At 45.1% G+C, this 19,367-nt stretch overlaps 1 protein-coding gene across 1 annotated transcript in view; it reads left to right on the top strand.

Moving 5' to 3' along the window:
- The first annotated feature begins 8,945 nt into the window (after nucleotides 1-8,945).
- SUSD6 (sushi domain containing 6) overlaps nucleotides 8,946-19,367 on the top strand; it is a 37,128-nt gene continuing 26,706 nt past the window's right edge. Inside the window, exon 1 of the mRNA XM_056852109.1 lies at nucleotides 8,946-9,076. Within this exon, the coding sequence (XP_056708087.1) occupies nucleotides 8,956-9,076 (121 nt within the window). The 5' untranslated portion in view covers nucleotides 8,946-8,955. The remainder of the gene's footprint in view (nucleotides 9,077-19,367) is intronic.

Here is a 19,367-nt window from a genome sequence, read left to right as displayed (position 1 = left end):
TTAGAGGAGCCGCGGGATAGGCGCGAGACACAACATGTCTGCCGCAAAGATTGCATTGGAGGAGATCGAGCTCCTTTCCGATGCAGACCAGGATTTGGCACTAAAATTGGCCTCTGCTGCTAGCCGCTCTGGCGGGCTATCGGAAAGGGAGCCCGGCAAGGCTTTTCTGCCTTCTAAGCCGAATAAAAAAGCCACCAAAAAGACGAAGACAAGTGGCTGGAAAAAAGCAGGCAGTAACAAGCGCCATCTTATCCAGAGTTCCGCTTTGACCTACATGGTCCCCGCCAGATACTCTGTCGCGCCAATGGATGTGGATGCACAGAAGATAATGGAGGGTAATGTACCATCCCCTTCGGATGAAGGTTCCCCCCCCCAAACACCCTACCTTTGAGCAAGTGCATTCAATGCTTGATAGCTTCTTAGAGAGGCACTTTCAGAGGCTTCAGGCTCTCATTCTCCCTTTTCAACAGGCTTGTCCAACACAAGGATTTTGCCAGCCTAATATACAGGGGTATCTGGCAGCTTCCCCAGTTTATTCAGCTGTATCAGACCCTCCCCGGGAGGAACCTGAGGGTAATATGGCAGGCACATCCAGACAATGGCCAACTAAAGTGGCTATGAAATCTGTGCAAGACTTCCAAGAGCAGCCCAATAGGGATGACTGCTCTTCTGTAGACATGGCCTCAGGAGCTGATGATAAGGAGGAGGGAGAGTCTGTATCTAATGAAGAGCTCCCAGTTATGCAGGAATAGCAGCCCCGGCTGTTCTGTCCTGATTTTCAAGCCCTTTTGGCCAAGGCCTTATTTGCCTTAGATTTATCAGAGGAGGCTGAGGTCTCTGAGGAGTCCAAACCCAAATCCAGGCATAAGGTATCTAAGGAATATTTTCCACAATGTGATGCCCAGTCAGTTAAGGTCCCACTGCCAGAATCCTTTGAGAAAGTAATTAGGTCAGAACGGGACAAGCCTCTACATAACAAACAGTTTTCTGGCAGCGCCAAAAGCTATATGAAATGGCTCCTTACGCTATGGAGATGCTGGAGCTGCTTGTTGTGGATGCTCTAGTTACTGCTCTTCAGTCCTCCGACTTTTTTGCAGGAGACAGAGTAGGATTTGTTAAGGACCAACTGGATAGGAAGATGGAGTTCCTTTCAAGAAAAGTCCACGAGGTGGCTGCTCTATCTATTCAAGCTAACACTTCAATAGTCCTTATGGCTAGAGCATCTAATGCTTGGGTTAAGAAACTCACACAGCTTCTACCCACGGCAGATAAAAAAAAATAGCTGAGGGCCTTTCCCGAGTGTTAAAGGCTTCCTCCTTTATGGCAGACGCATCCTTGGATGCTGTGATTTTTGCATCCAGGGCAGTAGCTTCTAATACGGCTGTCCGCAGGGCTCTTTGGATCAGGCCAAGGTCAACTGACTACAGAGCCAAGACCACACTTATGGCACACCCTTACAAGGAGGGGGGGAATTATTTGGAGAGCGTTTGGACAAGATGCTCTCCGAAATTAAGGACAAGAACCAAACCTTCCTTAAGTCTCAAAGGATTCTCGTTATGGCCAACATTCTCCGTCCTATCGATCCTACCATACCTTATCGAGATTCAGACAGGAGCAGAGACGTCCTCAGTGGTCCTCTCAAAGAGGTTCCTTCCAACGCTTCAATAGATTCAGTCGACCCTTTCAGTCACAGTCCTTCGGGGGGGGGGGGCAAACATGACAAGTTCCCCAAAGGAAATAAGCAGTGACGCCAGGACAGCTGTAGTGGGGGGAAGGTTACAGTTTTTCCTTCCACAGTGGCGCCAATCCCAGGCGGATGCCTGGGTACTGCAACTGATTCAACAAGGTTACTTAATAGAATTTCAGCGCAAACCTCCAGATTGCCTGATCCTGTCACCACGCTACCGCAGCGCTGTAAAGCATCAAAGATCTATGAAGGCCATCTCTCATCTGCTCCAAATAGGAGCAATAGAGGAAGTGCCCTCTCTAGAACACCTCCAAGGAGTTTATTCCGTGTTCTTCACGGTCCCAAAAAAGAACGGGGACTGGATTAAAGTTCTAGATCTAAAGTTCCTGAATCGTTCCATACAAACCAAACACTTTGGCCACTGTGGAAGGAATAACTGGAGACCCTCAGAACCATCGTGGAAGCACTGCAACCAGCCACATTCATGACCTCCATAGATCTTACAGAGGCTTACATGCACATACCCATTCATCCGTCCCACCGGTGTTTTCTGTGGTTCTGTTACATGGATCTACACCTGCAATTCAGGGCATTGCCCTTTGGCCTGACATCTGCCCCCTGAGTTTTTTCCAAAGTAATGGTAGCCATTGTGGCGATGCTACGGAGGGAAGGGATTCAAATTCATCCCTATTTGGACAACCTCCTCATATGTGCGCCCTCTTTCGATCTAGCTATCCAACACACAAATCGGGTTGTCAACGCCTTGGAAACGCACTGCTTCCTCATAAACAAAGCCAAAAGTCTGCTTATACCAACACAGAAAATTTTACATCTGGGAGTGTTCATAGACTCCACGACCAACTCAGTAAACCTTCCGTCAGACAAGGCACGCAAGATTGCGGCAGTGGCCAAATCCACCGCAAGAGCACCACGTCATCGCCTTATGGCACTGTTGAGCCTTCTGGGACTTACGACCTCCTGCTTGGGCCTGAATCCTTGGACCCGATTCCATTCCCGGCCTCTTCAGACGGCCTTGCGTTCCTGTCAATTATTCATCACTCACAAAATAGACAGTCATTATCCTGAACCAGGCAACCAGGAAAAGCCTATCCTGGTGGACCGACACCTCCAACCTGACAGCCGGACAACCTTATATCCATGATCAACTGCTTCAGGTATTCACAGACACCAGCCTCAAGGGATGGGGGGCCATGGTAGCAGGCTACTACGCCCAGGGCGTATGGAGTCAGTCAGAGGCTTTGCTCCACATCAACCTCCTTGAACTTAAGGCGGTTCATTTAGCACTACTCAAATTTCACAAGCTTCTACTGAACAAACACTCATCCGCATGGACAATGTGGCCACCAAGGCCCACATAAACAAACGGGGGATCCCGCTCCTCGCGCCTACACCAGGAGGCGGCCATCATGGAGTGGGCGGAGAAACATCTTTTATCTCTGAGAGCGGAACATGTCTGGGGCATTCTGAACACCCAAGCCGATTGGCTCAGTCACCAATTCATCCAGGAAGGGGAATGGATGTTGAATCCACAAATATTCCAAGCCATTTCCAAACGATCCGGAGTACCCGCTGTAGACCTTTTTGCTTCATCTCAGAACCAACAAGTAGAGATGTTCTTCTCCCGATTCTACGATCCGAAAGCTGAACAGGTGGATGCTCTCCTGAGCAGGTGGCCTCCGGGCCTCAGTGGTGCCTTCCCTCCGCTTCCCATACTTCAGAAGGTCATCAGGAAGATAAGGTCGGAGAGGGCAGAAGTAATTCTGATCGCACCCAATTGGCCACGCCGGCCATGGTTCCCGGCCCTGATGGAGTTATACATTCAAATGCCACGGCATCTACCAGTAACCTGGATTTCCTTCAACAAGGCCCGCTGAATCATCTGGACCCAGGCTGGTTTCAATTGACTGCGTGCAGGTTGAAAGGTCTAGGCTTATAGATCTTGGTCTGTCAGAGGACGTGGTTAAGACTATTCTGAAAGCCAGATGCCCTTCCATGACTAGGATTTACCAATACACCTGGAAAACTTTCTCACAGTGGTGCCTTCGTAAGACAGTCAACCCTACCCCGCCTGACCTCCCACAGCTGCTGGAATTCCTCCAGGATGGAGTGCGGCAGGGCCTTAGAGCGGCAACCTTGTGGAAACAAGTTTCGGCTATCGCTTCGGTGTGTCCAGACTGGACGGCCTCCCTCTGTCGTCTCATCCACAGATTAAAGCCTTTATCAAAGGAGTGGTCTGATCTACCCCTCCGGTGGTACATCGTTTTCCTACCTGGAGACTGAACACTGTACTTTCCGCACTCACCAAAGGCCCCTTCGAACCGTTGAAGGAGGCCCCCTTGTGATTCCTGAGGATGAATACACTATTTCTAGTCGCTATTACATCGGCAAGGAGGGTTTCAGAGCTGGGGGTGCTTTCCATCCATAAAGACTTGTGTGTTTTCTATAAGGAGAAAGTGGTACTGCGCTTAGATCCCTCTTTCACTCCCAAGGTGGGTTCCTCCTTTCATCAGGCCCAGGAACTACACCTGCCATCCTTTTGCCCTAATCCATCCACTCAAAAGGAAGGGAGCTGGCATTCCCTGGACTTACGTAGAGCTCTCTGCAATTATATTTCAAGGACGGCAAATATTAGAAAAACGGAATTCATGTTCATCTCCATTTCTGCTCCTATTAAAGGCTCACTTATGTCCCGTCCAGCCATAAGCTCCACCATTAGGTCATGCATCAGGGACGCATACCTAGCTAGTGGTCTTCAAGTTCTGTCAGGCATCACAGCACGTTCCCTGTGGAGCGCAGCCACTTCAGCCGCTCTTTTTAAACAAGCCTCGACGGAAGAGGTTTGCAGGGCAGCCACCTGGTCCAACGTGTCTACCTTCATCAGACATTATCGGATCAACACTATGGCATCAGCTGAGGCAGCCTTCGGAAGATGCATCCTGCAACATGTGGTGGAAGATGATGATGACTGAACTTCTCACCCATTGCGTAATTGCTCTTGGACATCCCAAGATTCAAGATGCCCTTCCTTCAGAGCGGGAAAGGTACATTGTTTACTCACTGAGAAGGTCCTTTCCGCTCTGAAGTAGAAGGGCATCTTGCCTATCCGGAGAAGGTACATCATCTTCCGAGGGTGGAATTACTCACACCAGCATGACCCGTATGAGCCGGATGGTCTCAGTCACCTGTCAGAATCTATAGTTTAATAGTTATAAAGTTATAGCTAATGTTTTCTGGTACTCATTGTTGTGAGTCTGTTCTCTGTCTCTCATGCTTGCTGTAGAATAACTGGAAGTGAAGGCATTCCTCGCCCAGGAGACAGGAAGTTGTTTAGTTAGTCCTGCCTCCCCCTAGCAATGGAGCGAGAAACACACAAGATTCAAGATGCCCTTCTACTTCAGAGCGGAAAGGACCTTCTCGGTGAGTAAACAATGTACCTTTCTCCGCATACTGAAAATCACAGGTTAAAGTCCATAGCACTATAATGCAGAGCTTTTGCTTGCACGGATTTCTTGATTTTTTTTGGCTATGGTAAGAAGGAATCTTTTGTACACATGAGTAACCCACAGGTATGCTTTAATGTAAACACTGCAATAGTAGGACCTTAGCCTGCCTGTGTTGAGTGACAGTAGGTCTATTTTTATTCAGGATGCTTTGCTTTTTAAAATAGTTTCTGCTACATGACACTATAGATGGCACATTAAGTTATAAATACCAATCTAAAGCATTCTGATAAGTTAAAATAAAGTCCATTCATTTGATATTGAAAAGTAGATAAACAGCCTTTGCAGACTTCTTTTAAAAGCTGGCAACAAATGAGAGAAGACACAGACTTGGTTGTCTGGATTGTCTGCATTGCCATGAGTCCTGTCTGCTTCATGCTGTGTCTCTCTCTTGTCCTTGGATTGCTTGGTGAGGAGCTCTTTGGCTTGTAATCTGGGAATTTTGCCCATGTGAGCTGCAGAGATCAGCAAATGATTAGTCAGTGTGAGCAGGAACCTTTTTTCCTTTGGCGTATGAAAGATGTTTACATTGTGGGGTAACTTTTCTCAGGAAGGCCCATGCAGTTGTTCTTGGATAAGCTTCTGGCACTAATGGATGAAAAACACCAATGAAAACAGTTGAGTTTCCATTTGAGAGCAGGAATTGATGAAGTACTGCCAGTTGATGCAACAGGTCTCTTAGTTCCACTTAACTACTAATAAAGTATGTGTTGGACAGAATGCTGTTGCTGTCTGCTGGTCAACACAGTAGACATCACCGTTGTTCTGTCAAGTATTTGTTGAATTCTGAAAGTGGGTCTTTTTTGAAAGGTTGGAGTTGTACTTAGAACAGAGTTGCAAGTTAGATTGCTATGACTAAGAGTACAAGGCAATATCCCTGGAAGAGGTTTCCTGTATAAGGCAGTTGCATGGTGGGCTTTGAGAAGACCTGAGAATAGGAAGAGATCGAGGAATGGCAGCACATGGAAGAGAATAAATGGAAAATGTCTTTATTGATCTGTTACAGATTAAATAATTTTAGCTTAATATTTTCATTTGAAATATTTGTCCTGTCTTGACCAAGTATAATAAATCAATGGAAATTAAAGGGGGCAGTTTGAGTATTTACCTGTTGAGGTTTAGGGCTGTTTGAGTGTTGCAGGTAGCTGTTCTCTGTATGAGAGTCAGCAGCATTGCACTGTGATGATGCAGAGTGGAGACTGGAGTTGTTTCCTAATCTATCCTGCCACTTCCACCGCCTCTCTGACTTCTAACAGGAGGAGCCCATCTTTCATTCTCAGGTATCAATTTCCAGGATTTCTTTAAGTGAACATAAGCTGGGAGAGAGGAAGGTCTCTATTTCTAGTTCTGCACCTCCAGCAAATTGGTGATTGTGTGTTAATATGTAGAACATGAGATATCGCCAGTACTGAACTTTTAAGGACTTCTTTAAAAACTGATGCAAGGCGCCGTAGTCAGTCACATTATTCCACATCCAAGTCAGTTTCCTTTGAAGCGTTTGATCAAGGTGAATCAGCCAAATTATCCATGATGATTTCTCATTAAGACCTACTTTAAAGTTCTTTAAATGTCCTCTAATGGTTGATAATTATACTCCTTCCATTTATATTTTCTGAAATGCAGATCAACATAGCTGACTCCAGGAAATTTGTGCACTGATTAGAAGCTGGTGGTTGAGAGAGATTAAGAAACTCTTATAACTCTGGGCTGTGTTGATTTGTGTGTGGCTGTAACTGATGCATTGTCATCTTGAAGCCCTTTGCCAGAGGGCAGGTTTTGCCTTTGACTTAGGCCCATTTTTCACAGACGATTTTGATGCTCTCTTGCTGCGGAGCAAAAAAAGCAATTTAAATTTATTTTTCATGGGTGCGATTTAAATTTATTTTTTCATATCCCCGTCAATCCAGAAGTAGTTTTGATTTTTCATGGGAACAAAGCACGCAGTATTCTACAACGGTTTGGTCTGTCCCCTTCTGAAAAGCTCATGGTTTATGCCCGCCCCCAACTTCGCCCCAACTCCGTCCAGCGGATTACCTTGTGCAGTTCACCTCTGTGGACACGGCCCCAGCGCAAAAAAAGCACCAGTCCCTCTGGTTTCTTTATATAACTTTTCTATTTACCATGCTCCCTGTTCCCCCCACACTTGGCCACGCCCCCCTTTCCCAGACTCTGACAGACGGTCATCATTGTGCCCCCCCCCTTAGAGCTCTGGCCATCCATTGCCAGGAACTTCCATCCAGATAGAAGAGGGAGACACAGAGCAGACTGCTGTCCCTCTTCAGAAGGGTGACGGGAGTTTTGCCTTGGATTTGCTGCTCTCAGGATACCCCCCCCCCAACATACACACACAGGATCGCACCGGCAGGGAAAGCATGTGTAGGATGGAAAACAATGGAGGGGTACCACAAACAGGGAGGGGAAGCTGGGCACTCCCTGCTCCAACCTTGGCGCCGGGCAGCGGGACCTCCTGGCAGCTGGGCCGTGGCTGTTTTTCCCCGGCAGACCCAAAGCAGACCCGCCGCCCCTCTTCAGAAGGGTGATGGGAGGGAGCTTTGCTTTGGATTTTCCGCTCTCAGGATGCACATTTTCCCCATCCAAATTTTCAAAACTCAACAATAAGCCCCCAAAGCAGAGTTTTGAGAATTTGGATGGGGAAATATGCATCTAAAGAGTGGCAAACCCAAGGCAAAACCTTCCATGCATAAATGGCCAAACGCTCTCCCTTCCCTTCACAGCATGCCGATCTGTCCTGCCTTGGAGGGAGGCTGTCCCCCGGGCTTGAAACTCTCCCAGACAATTGCCATTCACAGGAGAGGAGAAATTAGCTGACATGGGCGGGGACAATTGGTCCGAACCCAGGAACGTTTTTCAAAACCTGCGTAGCAACTACAAAGAACGGACCAACACAGATTTGAGAAGACGTGGAGTTGACGCGATTTTTCTGCTAAAATTCGAAGGGTTCATGAAAATCAAAAATTTGCAGCAGGGCAAAACAAAACCTCTGTGAAAAAATGACCTTAGATTCTGAACATACACTGCAAACTGCTACTCGAAACCAGTAGTCCACAGGAAAGGAGTGAAGTCACATACCTGAATTTAAATAGCTATACTCTTTTGTAATTCACAGGGACTCTTGTTTTTTCTGCCTTGTTTCCTGTCATAGTAAGCGGTCCCTATTAGGCAGTGTATGTCTATAGACTTCTTTCTATTGTGGGTTTGTGGTCTCGTTTCTCTCCACGTGGCTTATGAAGGATTTTGATCCATTTGTCTTAGCTGCCTAGTCTATCCTGACTGTCACTCCTGTGCAAGTTTAAAAAATCAAAACCCAAAACCCCAGAAGCATCTGTCTAGCAAAACTGGTTTACCTGAAGTCTCTTGGATGAAATCTCCAGATGAGGCAATCTGCCAGGGTTTTTCTTTTAAAACAAATACAGCACAAATGATGTGTTATGCTTTATATGCAGTATGCCTGAAAATTAGTACAAGCATGAACAAAATTCTCGCATCCTCTCTTATGAGCTTCCCGCCTCTTTCACAAATTGCTCCCATCTTGTTCAATCCCACCCCTCCCATACCCTTTAGGAGGCAAGAGCTTATTCATTTGAGAATCTTTCAAATATCCCAATCCCCTCCCCCCTCCCAGTTTTCAACTATACCTAACCTTTTCCTCCCTCTTGTTGTAGGTGACGAATTCCAATCGACCAAAACATTACAGGGTGGAAAAGATTAAATTTTGGCGACTAAAAGATGTGCCATGGAATGGTAGCCACAAAGAGCACGACGACGTCACTGCTTGCCTTGTTCAGTCATGGGTTATTTTTTCCACTGGTCGTCTTCAGTACTCCTGGGGCGGAAGGACTGGTCTCATGTAAGTAAACCTCTTTCTGCCTAGTTAATCAAGGGGCAAGCAAGAATAACTGTTTGCACAGATAATTTTTTTAAAAATCATTTGATATCTTTGAAGGCTCTTGCTGTTGTCATAAGCAAAGGGGCAAAAGAATTTAAGGTTTCCAGCTTTCTGATTCATGCTTGTGAATGAAATGATGAGTCTGAGTTCTCCTGAGCAGTAATAACTGTGTTTGGGTTATGTAATTCATATAAAGTGTATAATTTTGTGAGTGTGATGACACTCATGTAGAAAATGGAGGACACTGGGCATGTTCAGTTTTAGCAACTATCACAGTAGCTCTCATCAGATATGACAGCTTAGATACCTTGGATATGTAAGTATTGGTTCCTTGCTCTGTCGGTTTGGAGATGCTTGCTAGTGTGACTGAGAAACAGAACCCAGAATATGGTCATATTAATCCTGGATGGCTTCCATTAAGCTTTGTGAGTAGATGGAGGCAGGAGATGAGTTTAGCCACTCTTAATATGTCCCACTTTTTTTTACTCCAGCAGTACTTCCTTCCACGTGCTGCCATTTGTTTGGAAGAGATACAAAGCACTGTTTCTAGAGCCATCAGTGTAGTGGTTCTGTGGAAAGGCACAGCGTAACCCTGCAGCATTCTGGCTTTCCAATCTCCAGTTACTTGTAGAGGATCACAAAGACTTCAGGGTCATCCATCACCAGGGGTTGTGGGAGGTACTGCAATCTGTGTGTGGTGTATTTCTTTTACTACATTCTTTGTGTGGGATTGGTCAGATGAATGAATTCCTTTATTCAGTAAAAAATACTATAATAGCTGAAGAATGGGGAAGGGAGCTACTCTGAATGCTAGACCAGCCTTGTTTTGCAGCCTTGCATTCCAGTGTAGCTCTTCTTCCTTGGCCACAAGGCCTCATGCATTGAGCAGGGGGTTGGACTAGCTGGCCTGTATGGCCCCTCCTAACTCTATGATTCTATGATCCCTGTTGATAAATGACTGAAACACCCCGTCCCAGAAATCTTCACATAGTTAATGCAGCATCTGCAATTGAGATTGTTCTTTTCAATAGCCTGTAATAGATTGTTCATCCACCAAACTGTTACAGTTTTCATGGAAGTCTTAAGTATGCTCCGTGGAGCAGCATTCGCTTTGATTGGTGCTACTGAAGAATCATAGTTTTTCTGTGTTTTGGAGACAGAGGGCTACTTGCCTCCTGTAATTTCTTCCTTCGTGTTGTTCCATTCTTTGTCTTAGGATCTGACAGGGTTTGTCTTAGGACTTGGTTTGGATATCTGTTTTTATTTGGATAACTGGTTTTATTGGATATATAATTTATTTGGATATCTGATTTTATTTGGATAACTGCTTACTTGTTGCTGTATGCCAAAATGTTAAGAGTCTTTCTAGGGAAGAAAGTGATTATATCTTGGATCCCATGGAGGACTTCTGCAGGGTTCCTCTCTCCTGTTGCAGCCCTAAATATCCCCTGAGATGCTCCTCCTGGTGAAAGGGGGATTCTAAGAACAGCATGGGGCAGTTTGGCAAAAATGACCCTCCTTTCAGTCTACAGAAGTCCTCTGTGGAATCCAAGACATATATCTCTGCTTGAGGGTATTGTGTTTGAATGAATTTAGTTGATGGCTGCTGTGGCATACTAAAGGTTCTAGGTGTCTGACAACCAGGTACACCTGTGGTAGTGTCTTGTCTTTTATATAATTTAAGAATTATGCTAAGGATTTGAGGGCCAGGTAAATACCTAGTTCAGACAGCTTGCTTTGGAAAACTTGTTGTTCCTTCTGAAACATTTTTTTCTAACTTTCCAAATTAAAAAGTATTTAAGTACCTGTTGGAAAAATGAGTATATGAGCACAAGGTCTTCATTCGCAGAATTTCTTGTCGGTTGCTACTGAGGGTCGTTTTTGTATGGATACAGATACAGAATGGGATCTAGATGAGCAGCTTTAGTAAGCAGTGTCGGGTATGATATGTCCGACAGTTCTACTTCTGGGAATGCCATAATAAACAATAATGAGTTGTTTGGAAGATCATACAGAAATATTCATGGAGCTTCCTGCCAGATGTTTGGCAGGATGATACACACTTGAAGTGGCATAAGAAGTTTGGAGATTGTTGTGAGTCATGATTGGCACACACTGGTTTCAGTAAAGGTGACACCACAGCAGGTGTGTTAGTGGCCATAATAGGAGCTAGCTAGCTTGCTTAAGGAACACTTAAAACTATATCCTGCGTTTGTTTTATCCAGACCTAACTTTCTGAAGGTATTCGCCCTCTGAGTTGCATAAATCCTCAGCATGGTCTCTGCTGCTGAGTCACCAAAGAAATGTTAAAATGAGGGAGGAATAGGAGTGCATCACACACTTGGTTGGGGATGTGTAATGCAAAGTGTGAGTTGATTTAAAGTTGAGTTTAATCACCAAGGTCAAAGACCAACTATATGACAACTAGGGCTGTGTATAAAATAAACAAACAAAAAGGCATTTTGGCTTTTCCCGAGTTTATTTGGGGGCGAATATTGAAATAGGCAATAAAGCCTAAGCTGGATAGTTAATCACCGAATCAGCTGAATAAGTATTTGACTTATTCGGCCTTTTGCTTTCCCAAGGCTTTTCTCCATGGAATTTTTTTTAGGAGCTTCACAATGCTTTTCTGTGGAGAAGGGGGCAACCCTTTCGGGGCCCCATAAAACCAGACCCCCTGTTCCAAATTTTACCAAACTTTGGGGTTCATGCAAGTTTACCAAACTTTGGGATTCATGCAAGGAGTGTCCCTTGCAGCTACCCTGAAAATTTGGAAACTCTACCTCTAAAAATGCCCCCGCAAGAGCCTCGGGAAAAACTCCTGTAGGCTAAAATGGACCCAATTTTTTTTGGGGAGAAACCTTAAAAAAAAAAGCCAGAATACCCATTTGCCAATATGGGTATTCAACTTATTTCAGGTGAAAAAAATCGGATCCAATAAACCTGAACCTGAAATTTACCGATTTTTTTTTTTTTGCACAGCCCTAATGACAACTGATTGAAATCCAGTTTCCTATTTTGAAGTGCATGCATTTCCTAAACAAGTTTAAATAAGGCCACTGTAATTACTGAAAATGTATTGGTTTTGTAATTAACTAGTCTTCATGAAATCTGAAGACTATGGTCTGTAGCCTTCAAACTATATTTGCTTAGAGGCAGATTTCTGTTCAGCGTACCCTCTGTTTACATGCAGGAGTATTAAGAGAGAACACTTTATCTGAAGGACAAGGCCACAATCCTATGAACACTTTAGTAGTTAGTTCCACTGAACAAAGCAAGGTTTGTTTCTGTGTAAACTTGTATCGGATTAGGGATGCAGTAGTCCAGAATTTTCCATAAGGAAAGGGAGATAGTTACTGGACAAAAGTATTTCTGCATGAGATGGGAAGCAAATGTTCATATTATATGATATGTAGAATCATAAATATTCATAACATTGAGAACTGGAATGAGGGAACCTGGTGGGGAGAAGGATATGAAGTGTTTGCACTGGCTGGATGGTATGGCAGCTGCAGATAACTTTCCTTGAGAGAGTTACGCCATTTCTGCCTTGATTTAACCAAGCATTTTGAACCTAAGCCTGAATAGAGAGTACAAAAATTGCAGTCTGTTTTAAAAATAAAACTAATATTTTTCTATCTAGCTAGCTGAATTTCCTTTTTTACCTGTCCTTCTGAGGAAAAATAGATGCAGTTGCTGGATTGGGAGGGACAGAAGTGTACCTGGAATAATTGTGATAAGTATATAGAGTGGGGGGTGAAGTAAATGGCTTATAGGACATAAATCACTTTCTTTGGAATGATACTTGTGTAGATAATTGTTTTTGTTATGGAAGTCATCTTCATAAAAGTTGATATAAGGGTTACACAGTTGGAAGTGTTGGAAAATTAGTCCATGAATGGTGGTGGCATTCACCTGCATTGTGTGGGAGATTGGTCCTTGGCTCAAAGCTTGGAAGGCAAATCTTGTTAAATTCTCTCTATGTTCCAATGGTCTATTATGTCTTGGCAGTTGTATCTGGCACATGATAAATCTGTGTTAACACCACCACATGCAGTCTTATATTAGATTATGAAAGCTTGAGAGCCTTGCCATAGGCAAAAGAGAAATTGGTTTGGTTTGACTCCTTTTAGTTTGGTATAGTGGTTAGAGTCTCTGACTAGTATCTTAGTTTTAATCCCCCCCATGGCCATGGAAGCTTTCTGGGTGACCATGAGCCAATCACACGTTCTCAGCCTAACCTACCTCACAGTGGAGGAAGGGAGAACAGTGTCACGAGCTAGTCCACTGAGTGGGGGAAGTATGTATCATAGCGCCAACTTATTATAGTTCTACAGGGTCTCAGAACCCGTTGAATGGTTGTCCACAGTGAATGCAGTTGCTTGTTTAAAGAACTGATGCCATTCAGATCTTACTCTTTCTGAATTCTATACGGTAATGTGGCAAACAGATGACTGCTTGTGCTCAGAATGAATGCATACATACAATTTGTGCTGAAACAGTGATCTGTTCTCTAAAAGGCAAGTATTGACATGTTCCCATGTCTGCTACTTTGTGTAGTGCTGGAACTACAGGAGAGGGTTTTAGGGGGGGGGAAACCTGGTATTTCTTGTTGGGGGCATTTTCCTTTGTGTGCTCACTTTCTTTCACCTTGTTCTTGAAACATTTTTTGTTGCACAGGACTGTTTCATAGCACTGCACTCCTGGGTTTTATAATGTGCCTTGTTCCCATATTCATGCTACAGTGCATAGTGTCCAGTAATTTTAAAGCATGGAACCCAGCGAAGTTCCATATGTGAATTACTGAAGATACAGACCACAGAGTTTTGCTTCTGCTTCCACATAGAATTAGACGCATGTATAACAAAGGGAAAGACCACATCACAAAAGCGAAGGATCCACCACAGTTAAAAAAAAATAAGGCATTTGACTTTGCCACATGATACAGATAAACACACACATGGACACATGAAGCTGCCTTATACTGCATCAGACCCTCGGTCCTGCAAAGCTATTCGCATTTCCAGAGGAACTGCATGCAGGAAAATATGGCCTATTCTCTTCCCACTGATGTGTGTCAAGATGGAGAAATGTCTGTGCATGTGTGATTACCTCATGGAACTCTAACAGAATGTGGCAAGAGTGTAGGCACAAGACCTCACCCTTGTCCTTGGTGATGAAACTGAAGGGATGTAGGCAGCTTGCTGTTAGTCCATAACCCGTGGTGGGGAGAAACTGAGATCCTCCCACACGTCTTCCAAACCAGATCAAAAGTGAGAAGTTTCACAGTCCTGGTGCTAGCCTAAAGAAAGAAATCTGCTCCCCTCTTTGCAAGCTTCCATGATGCTGAGCATGATATCTGGGTATGGGGATTACCGCACTTGTATTCCCAGTGATGTATTAAGAGTTTGAAAATGTGATAAAAAATACTGTTTGCACTTTCTATGTATTCCCATCGATGTATTAAGAGTTTGAAAACGTTATAAAAAATACTGTTCGTACTTTGTTTGGCCCCTTTAGCTGTGAAGATGTCTTCTAACCATTTATAAGGCGTGGCATCCAAAAACCCTTTTAAAGCGGTGTTTTTTATAACATTTTCAAACTCTAAATACATTGCTGGGAATACAAAGAGCGGTAACCCCCTATATCTCCTGCATCCTTTCTGAGGCAGAGGAATATCCCTCAAAGTAATGTTTTGCCGGGTACAGCATGCAGGAGTGTCCAGAAAAATCCTAAATGGTTCTCTTATTGTTGCCTCAAACACTTATGATTTATATAACTTCAAGATCCATACCTTGTATCTCAGTGAAATCTCCCATGCATCCTATACAAGAGAATAAAACAAACAGGAAATGTGACTCAAGGTGGAAAAGTGGTCTAATGTGAACAAGATGCAATTCAACAAGGATAAGTGTCGGGTTCTACATCTGGGTAACAAGAATGAGGGACATGCATACTGGATGGGGGAATACACTTCTGGATAGCAATGTGCGTGAACAAGATCTTGAGGTACAAGTGGGCTGTAAATTAAATATGAGCAGCCAGTGTGACTCGGTGACAAAAAAAAGCTAATGCGATTTTGGGATACTTCAACAGAGGCATAACATCCAAATCGCAAAATGTCATAGTTCCACTGTACACAGCATTGGTCAGGCCATACCTGGCGTATTGGGTGCAGTTTTGGAGGCCTCACATCAAAAAGGATGTGAACAGAATGGAGCGGGTGCAGAGGAGAGCTACAAGGATGATCAGGGGCCTGGAGACCAAGCCCTATGAGGAAAGGCTGAGGGAGCTGAGAATGTTTAGTCTGGAGAAGAGGAGGTTGAGGGGAGACATGATACCTCTCTTTAAGTATTTGAAAGGCTGTCACTTAGAGGAGGGTAGGGAGATGTTCCTGTTGGCAGCAGAGGATAGGACTCACAATAATGGGTTTAAATTGCAGGTGGTAAATTGCTTCCTCTGAATATAAAGATTCTCTATAATCAATGTGACTGGTAGCCTTAATGATTGACCTATCACTTTTAAAGACGAACCATAGTCATTATATAAGGAGCTTGTCCTTTAGATAGGAATAGCTAGTAAGATTGAATCCCACCTCTATGTCCTTGTAGACCTGAGACACTAGGTTTGTGACATGGGCAGGAGCCCTGTATGGCCTTTGGCATATGTGAAGCTTACTGATTTTGGAAAGAAGCCAAAGGAGGTGATGGAATATAGGTATGGGGTTCAGGCACTAGTAGAGCAGAAAAGGGCAGATCTCTGAGATTTTCCAGAGGAAAGAATGGCAGGGTTTGATGACATTAATGTATGAGGATGTGGACAGTTTGTATGCTGTCATTCCTTGTATGCTATCATTCCTTTTAGGGCGCTCAAAACAATACTTAATTTTTTTGCTGCCAAGTCACAGCTGACTTATGGCAACCCTGTAGGGTTTTCAAGGCAAGAGATGTTCGGAAGTGGTTTGCCATTGCTTGCCTCCGCATCATGACCCTGGTCTCCCATCCAATTACTAGCCAGGGTCAGGGCTGACAGCCTGTGACTGACCCAAGGCCACCCAGTAAGCTTCCATGTGGGAATATGACCCTAGGTTTTCCAGGTCCTAGTCCAATACCTTAATCACTACACCACGCTGGCTCTGAAGCAATTCCATGGAAACAAGTGAGCCACTGACTCACATTCATTTATGTGATCTGATGGATTTGAACTTGGGAATCCCATATCCAAATGTTCTTGAAATCCTACTGCAAGGCTAAAAAATATGATAGAAAATAAAGTGCAGCAGTTTCCCCATTTGTTTGCATTTATTTATTCCCCCTCATGAGAGGTATACAGCGAGTGCTCTATATTGCTGTGGCAGTTTGTATGAAGAGGCAGCAAACATTGCAGCAGTGCTAACCTGTGATAAATGGTTTCTTTGAGTCCTTGGTTTACTGTTTTTGCTTTTGGCAAGATGTTGTACAACATTCATCTCAAAGTCCAGCCAGGATGTACCTGTGGAAACCACTTTTGAACACTGAAATATTCATCCACTGGGTGCAGTTGCTTGATCAGCAGTTTACAGTGCCAATTAATGTGTTTTTTTCATCTTTTTAAATGTTTATACATTTTAGTCTAGTTTCCACGTGGCTGAAGACTCAGCATGAGGCTTTGTGTGTGGTCTTTCTGAAGATTTCTTGAAATAGTTTTAATCCTCGGGCAGGAAAACAGTAGCAGCAGCATTTGATGGTGTGTTAGCCCTCTTAAAATTTAACATGTCTTGGTGAAAGCACAAGTGGTTGTTCCTTGGTTAATATAAATGTTGTCTTGCAAGGTCCTGGAATGGCAGGTGGTAGCTTCCCAGTGGCAGCTTTTGGAGTCATCAGCTAAAGCTCTGTACTTCTCAGTGAACAAAATATTTACACACTGCAAAACCTGTGAGCATCTCTGATCAAAACAGCCTTGCTAGTGTCCTGCTCTGAAAATGCTCCAGGGCAGCAAGTACAAATACACAATAGACAAATGTGTATTTCATGAGGAAAGGACAGTGTAAGAGAAGAATCTTCTCGAGGTCATTCTCGCTCTGAGGGAGGAGGGCATCTTCAGCTCGGGTTATTTCCTTTCTCATTATCAGGGAAGGCAGGAACAAAAACTCTATGGCTTTCCTGTCTCCCGGGGGAAATGACCCTCTCCTTCCTCAAAGCTCCAGTTTGTTTCCTGCCTTTGATAGGGAAGCAGCTTCTGCAGCGTTCTGCTGCTACAGATCCTTACAGATAAGACTAATAGAATTTTATTAGAGTTAGACTTATTTAGAGTTAGATACATTCAGGTTAAGTGTAGTCTGTGTTCCCTTTGTCTCCCTGTCCCCTCGTTTGGTCGGCTCCTGCGCCCTTGACTGTTGCCGGGCAGTTTTTAGTTCCCACCTAAAAAAGATGGCGGCGACCACAGGCAACGAATACATTTTGCCTAGAGATTTGGATCTGGGCCTCCTTACGGCCCCGGATCGGAGCCGCGAGGGCCATAAGAGTGGTTCCTCCTTTAAAACTCCTGTTCAGTCAGTGGGTAAGGCCACTAAGCGCAAAAATGCACCATCAAAAAAGGATGAGGGAGCAAAGAAGAAACGTAAAAATTCCACATCGGGCGGAACACAAAAAAAGGCGCGGCTTCTAGCTGGGCGCCGAGTATCGGCCCAATGACATCAGTGGCCGAGCGAGTCAAAATTGGCGCGGCTTCTAGCCGGGCGCCAGGCGGCGTGGCTCCTAGCCCTGTGTTTTTGGTGCCCCGGATTTCACTCCCACTGCAGGAGGACAGACTGATTTCCTGCCGGCCTCTCCAGTGCAGGTGGCGATTGGTAATGTAATTCTGCACTCGTCTGTTGCAGCTGGGGGGGGGGGATATCTGCCTTGCGTTCTGAGCTCACTGAGCTTTTCAGAAGCGTACTTAGAGAGGGTCTGCAAGCCATACAAATTTCTCTGGCTCCCTCAGTTCACAACTTAGCCACTCCCCACGACCCATTAGAGGGTTCAAGTCGGGATCACAGGGACTCCCATATGGGGGGGGGATTCTGAGCCCTCCAAGTCCCTCCAGGACCTCCTCATCCAGACATTCGGAGGCTACCCTTTCCCCAGACTCCTCAGATTCTGAGCCAAGGGAAGAAGGTGAGTTTTCCTCTGAGGAAGACCTCCCTCCTATAGAGGAAAAGCAGCTCAGATTGTTCTCTCAGGAGGACTTCCCTGCCCTCCTCTCCAAGGCCTTGGCTGTCCTGGATCTCTCTGAGACTCAAGCAGCACATCCTGATAACCTGAAGGGTTCCAAAGAATTCTTCCACCATCACTCCATCCCGTCAAGGACCATTCCGGTCCCTGAGTACTTTACCCCCATAATTAAGTCAGAATGGGAAAAGCCCCTGGCAAGTAAGCAGGCTCCTGCCATGGCTAAACGATTTTACAATCTGGCTGCGGCTTCTACCCAGTTACTACAAATACTGGTGGTAGAAGCACCAGTAACGGCATTGCATTCCTTTGATTTAGTCGCCAGAGATGGCATTGGGTCCATCCGAGACCCTTTGGATAGAAAGGCCGAGCTTGCCCTAAACAGGGCTCACGAAGCATCCGCCTGAGCAATTAACTCTTCAGTAACATCTGCTCTAATGTCAAGAGCAGCATTCGTGTGGATGCGCAAGCTGCAGCAGCTTATCCCTGAAGATAATAGAAAGGCCCTAGAGGGTGTGTCAAGAGTCCTCAAGGCCATTACCTTCCTGGCAGATTCCACTCTGGATAATCTATCCTTCTCAGCCCGCGCCATAGCCACCCAAACAGCAGCCAGACGAGCGCTATGGCTCCGGCCAAGGCAGGCGGACACTCCAAGGTGGAGCTTATGGGGTTCCCTTACCAGGGGGGTAAGCTATTTGGGGATGAGTTAGACACCATCCTCATTGAGACACGGACAAGAAAAAGGCACTGCCTAAGAGTTTCCGTAGAGACCAGAAAGGTTCTTTGTCTCACTCCTTTCGTTCCTCCCACACTCTCCAGAGATTTCGAGGTGACCAGGGGAGAGGATTGTGGAACTCTAACAAGGGTTCCTTCCGGAGGGGAGGTCGAGCCTTTAGAGGCTCACGTTTCTCCCAGTCTAACGCTGACAGAACTGGCGGTGGCCCCCGCCAGACCAAGCAGTGACGTCAGGGCAATTCCAGTGGGGGGCCGCCTGAGCCAGTTTGTGGCCAAATGGGCAGCCTCCCAGATGGACCACTGGGTGACGCGGGTAGTCAACCAAGGGT

The sequence above is a fragment of the Euleptes europaea genome, chromosome 6 (genome assembly GCF_029931775.1).
Source record: "Euleptes europaea isolate rEulEur1 chromosome 6, rEulEur1.hap1, whole genome shotgun sequence".
NCBI lineage: Eukaryota > Metazoa > Chordata > Lepidosauria > Squamata > Sphaerodactylidae > Euleptes > Euleptes europaea.
The sequence above is the reverse complement of the archived record's forward strand: the minus strand, read 5'-3'. Positions and strand labels throughout refer to the sequence as shown.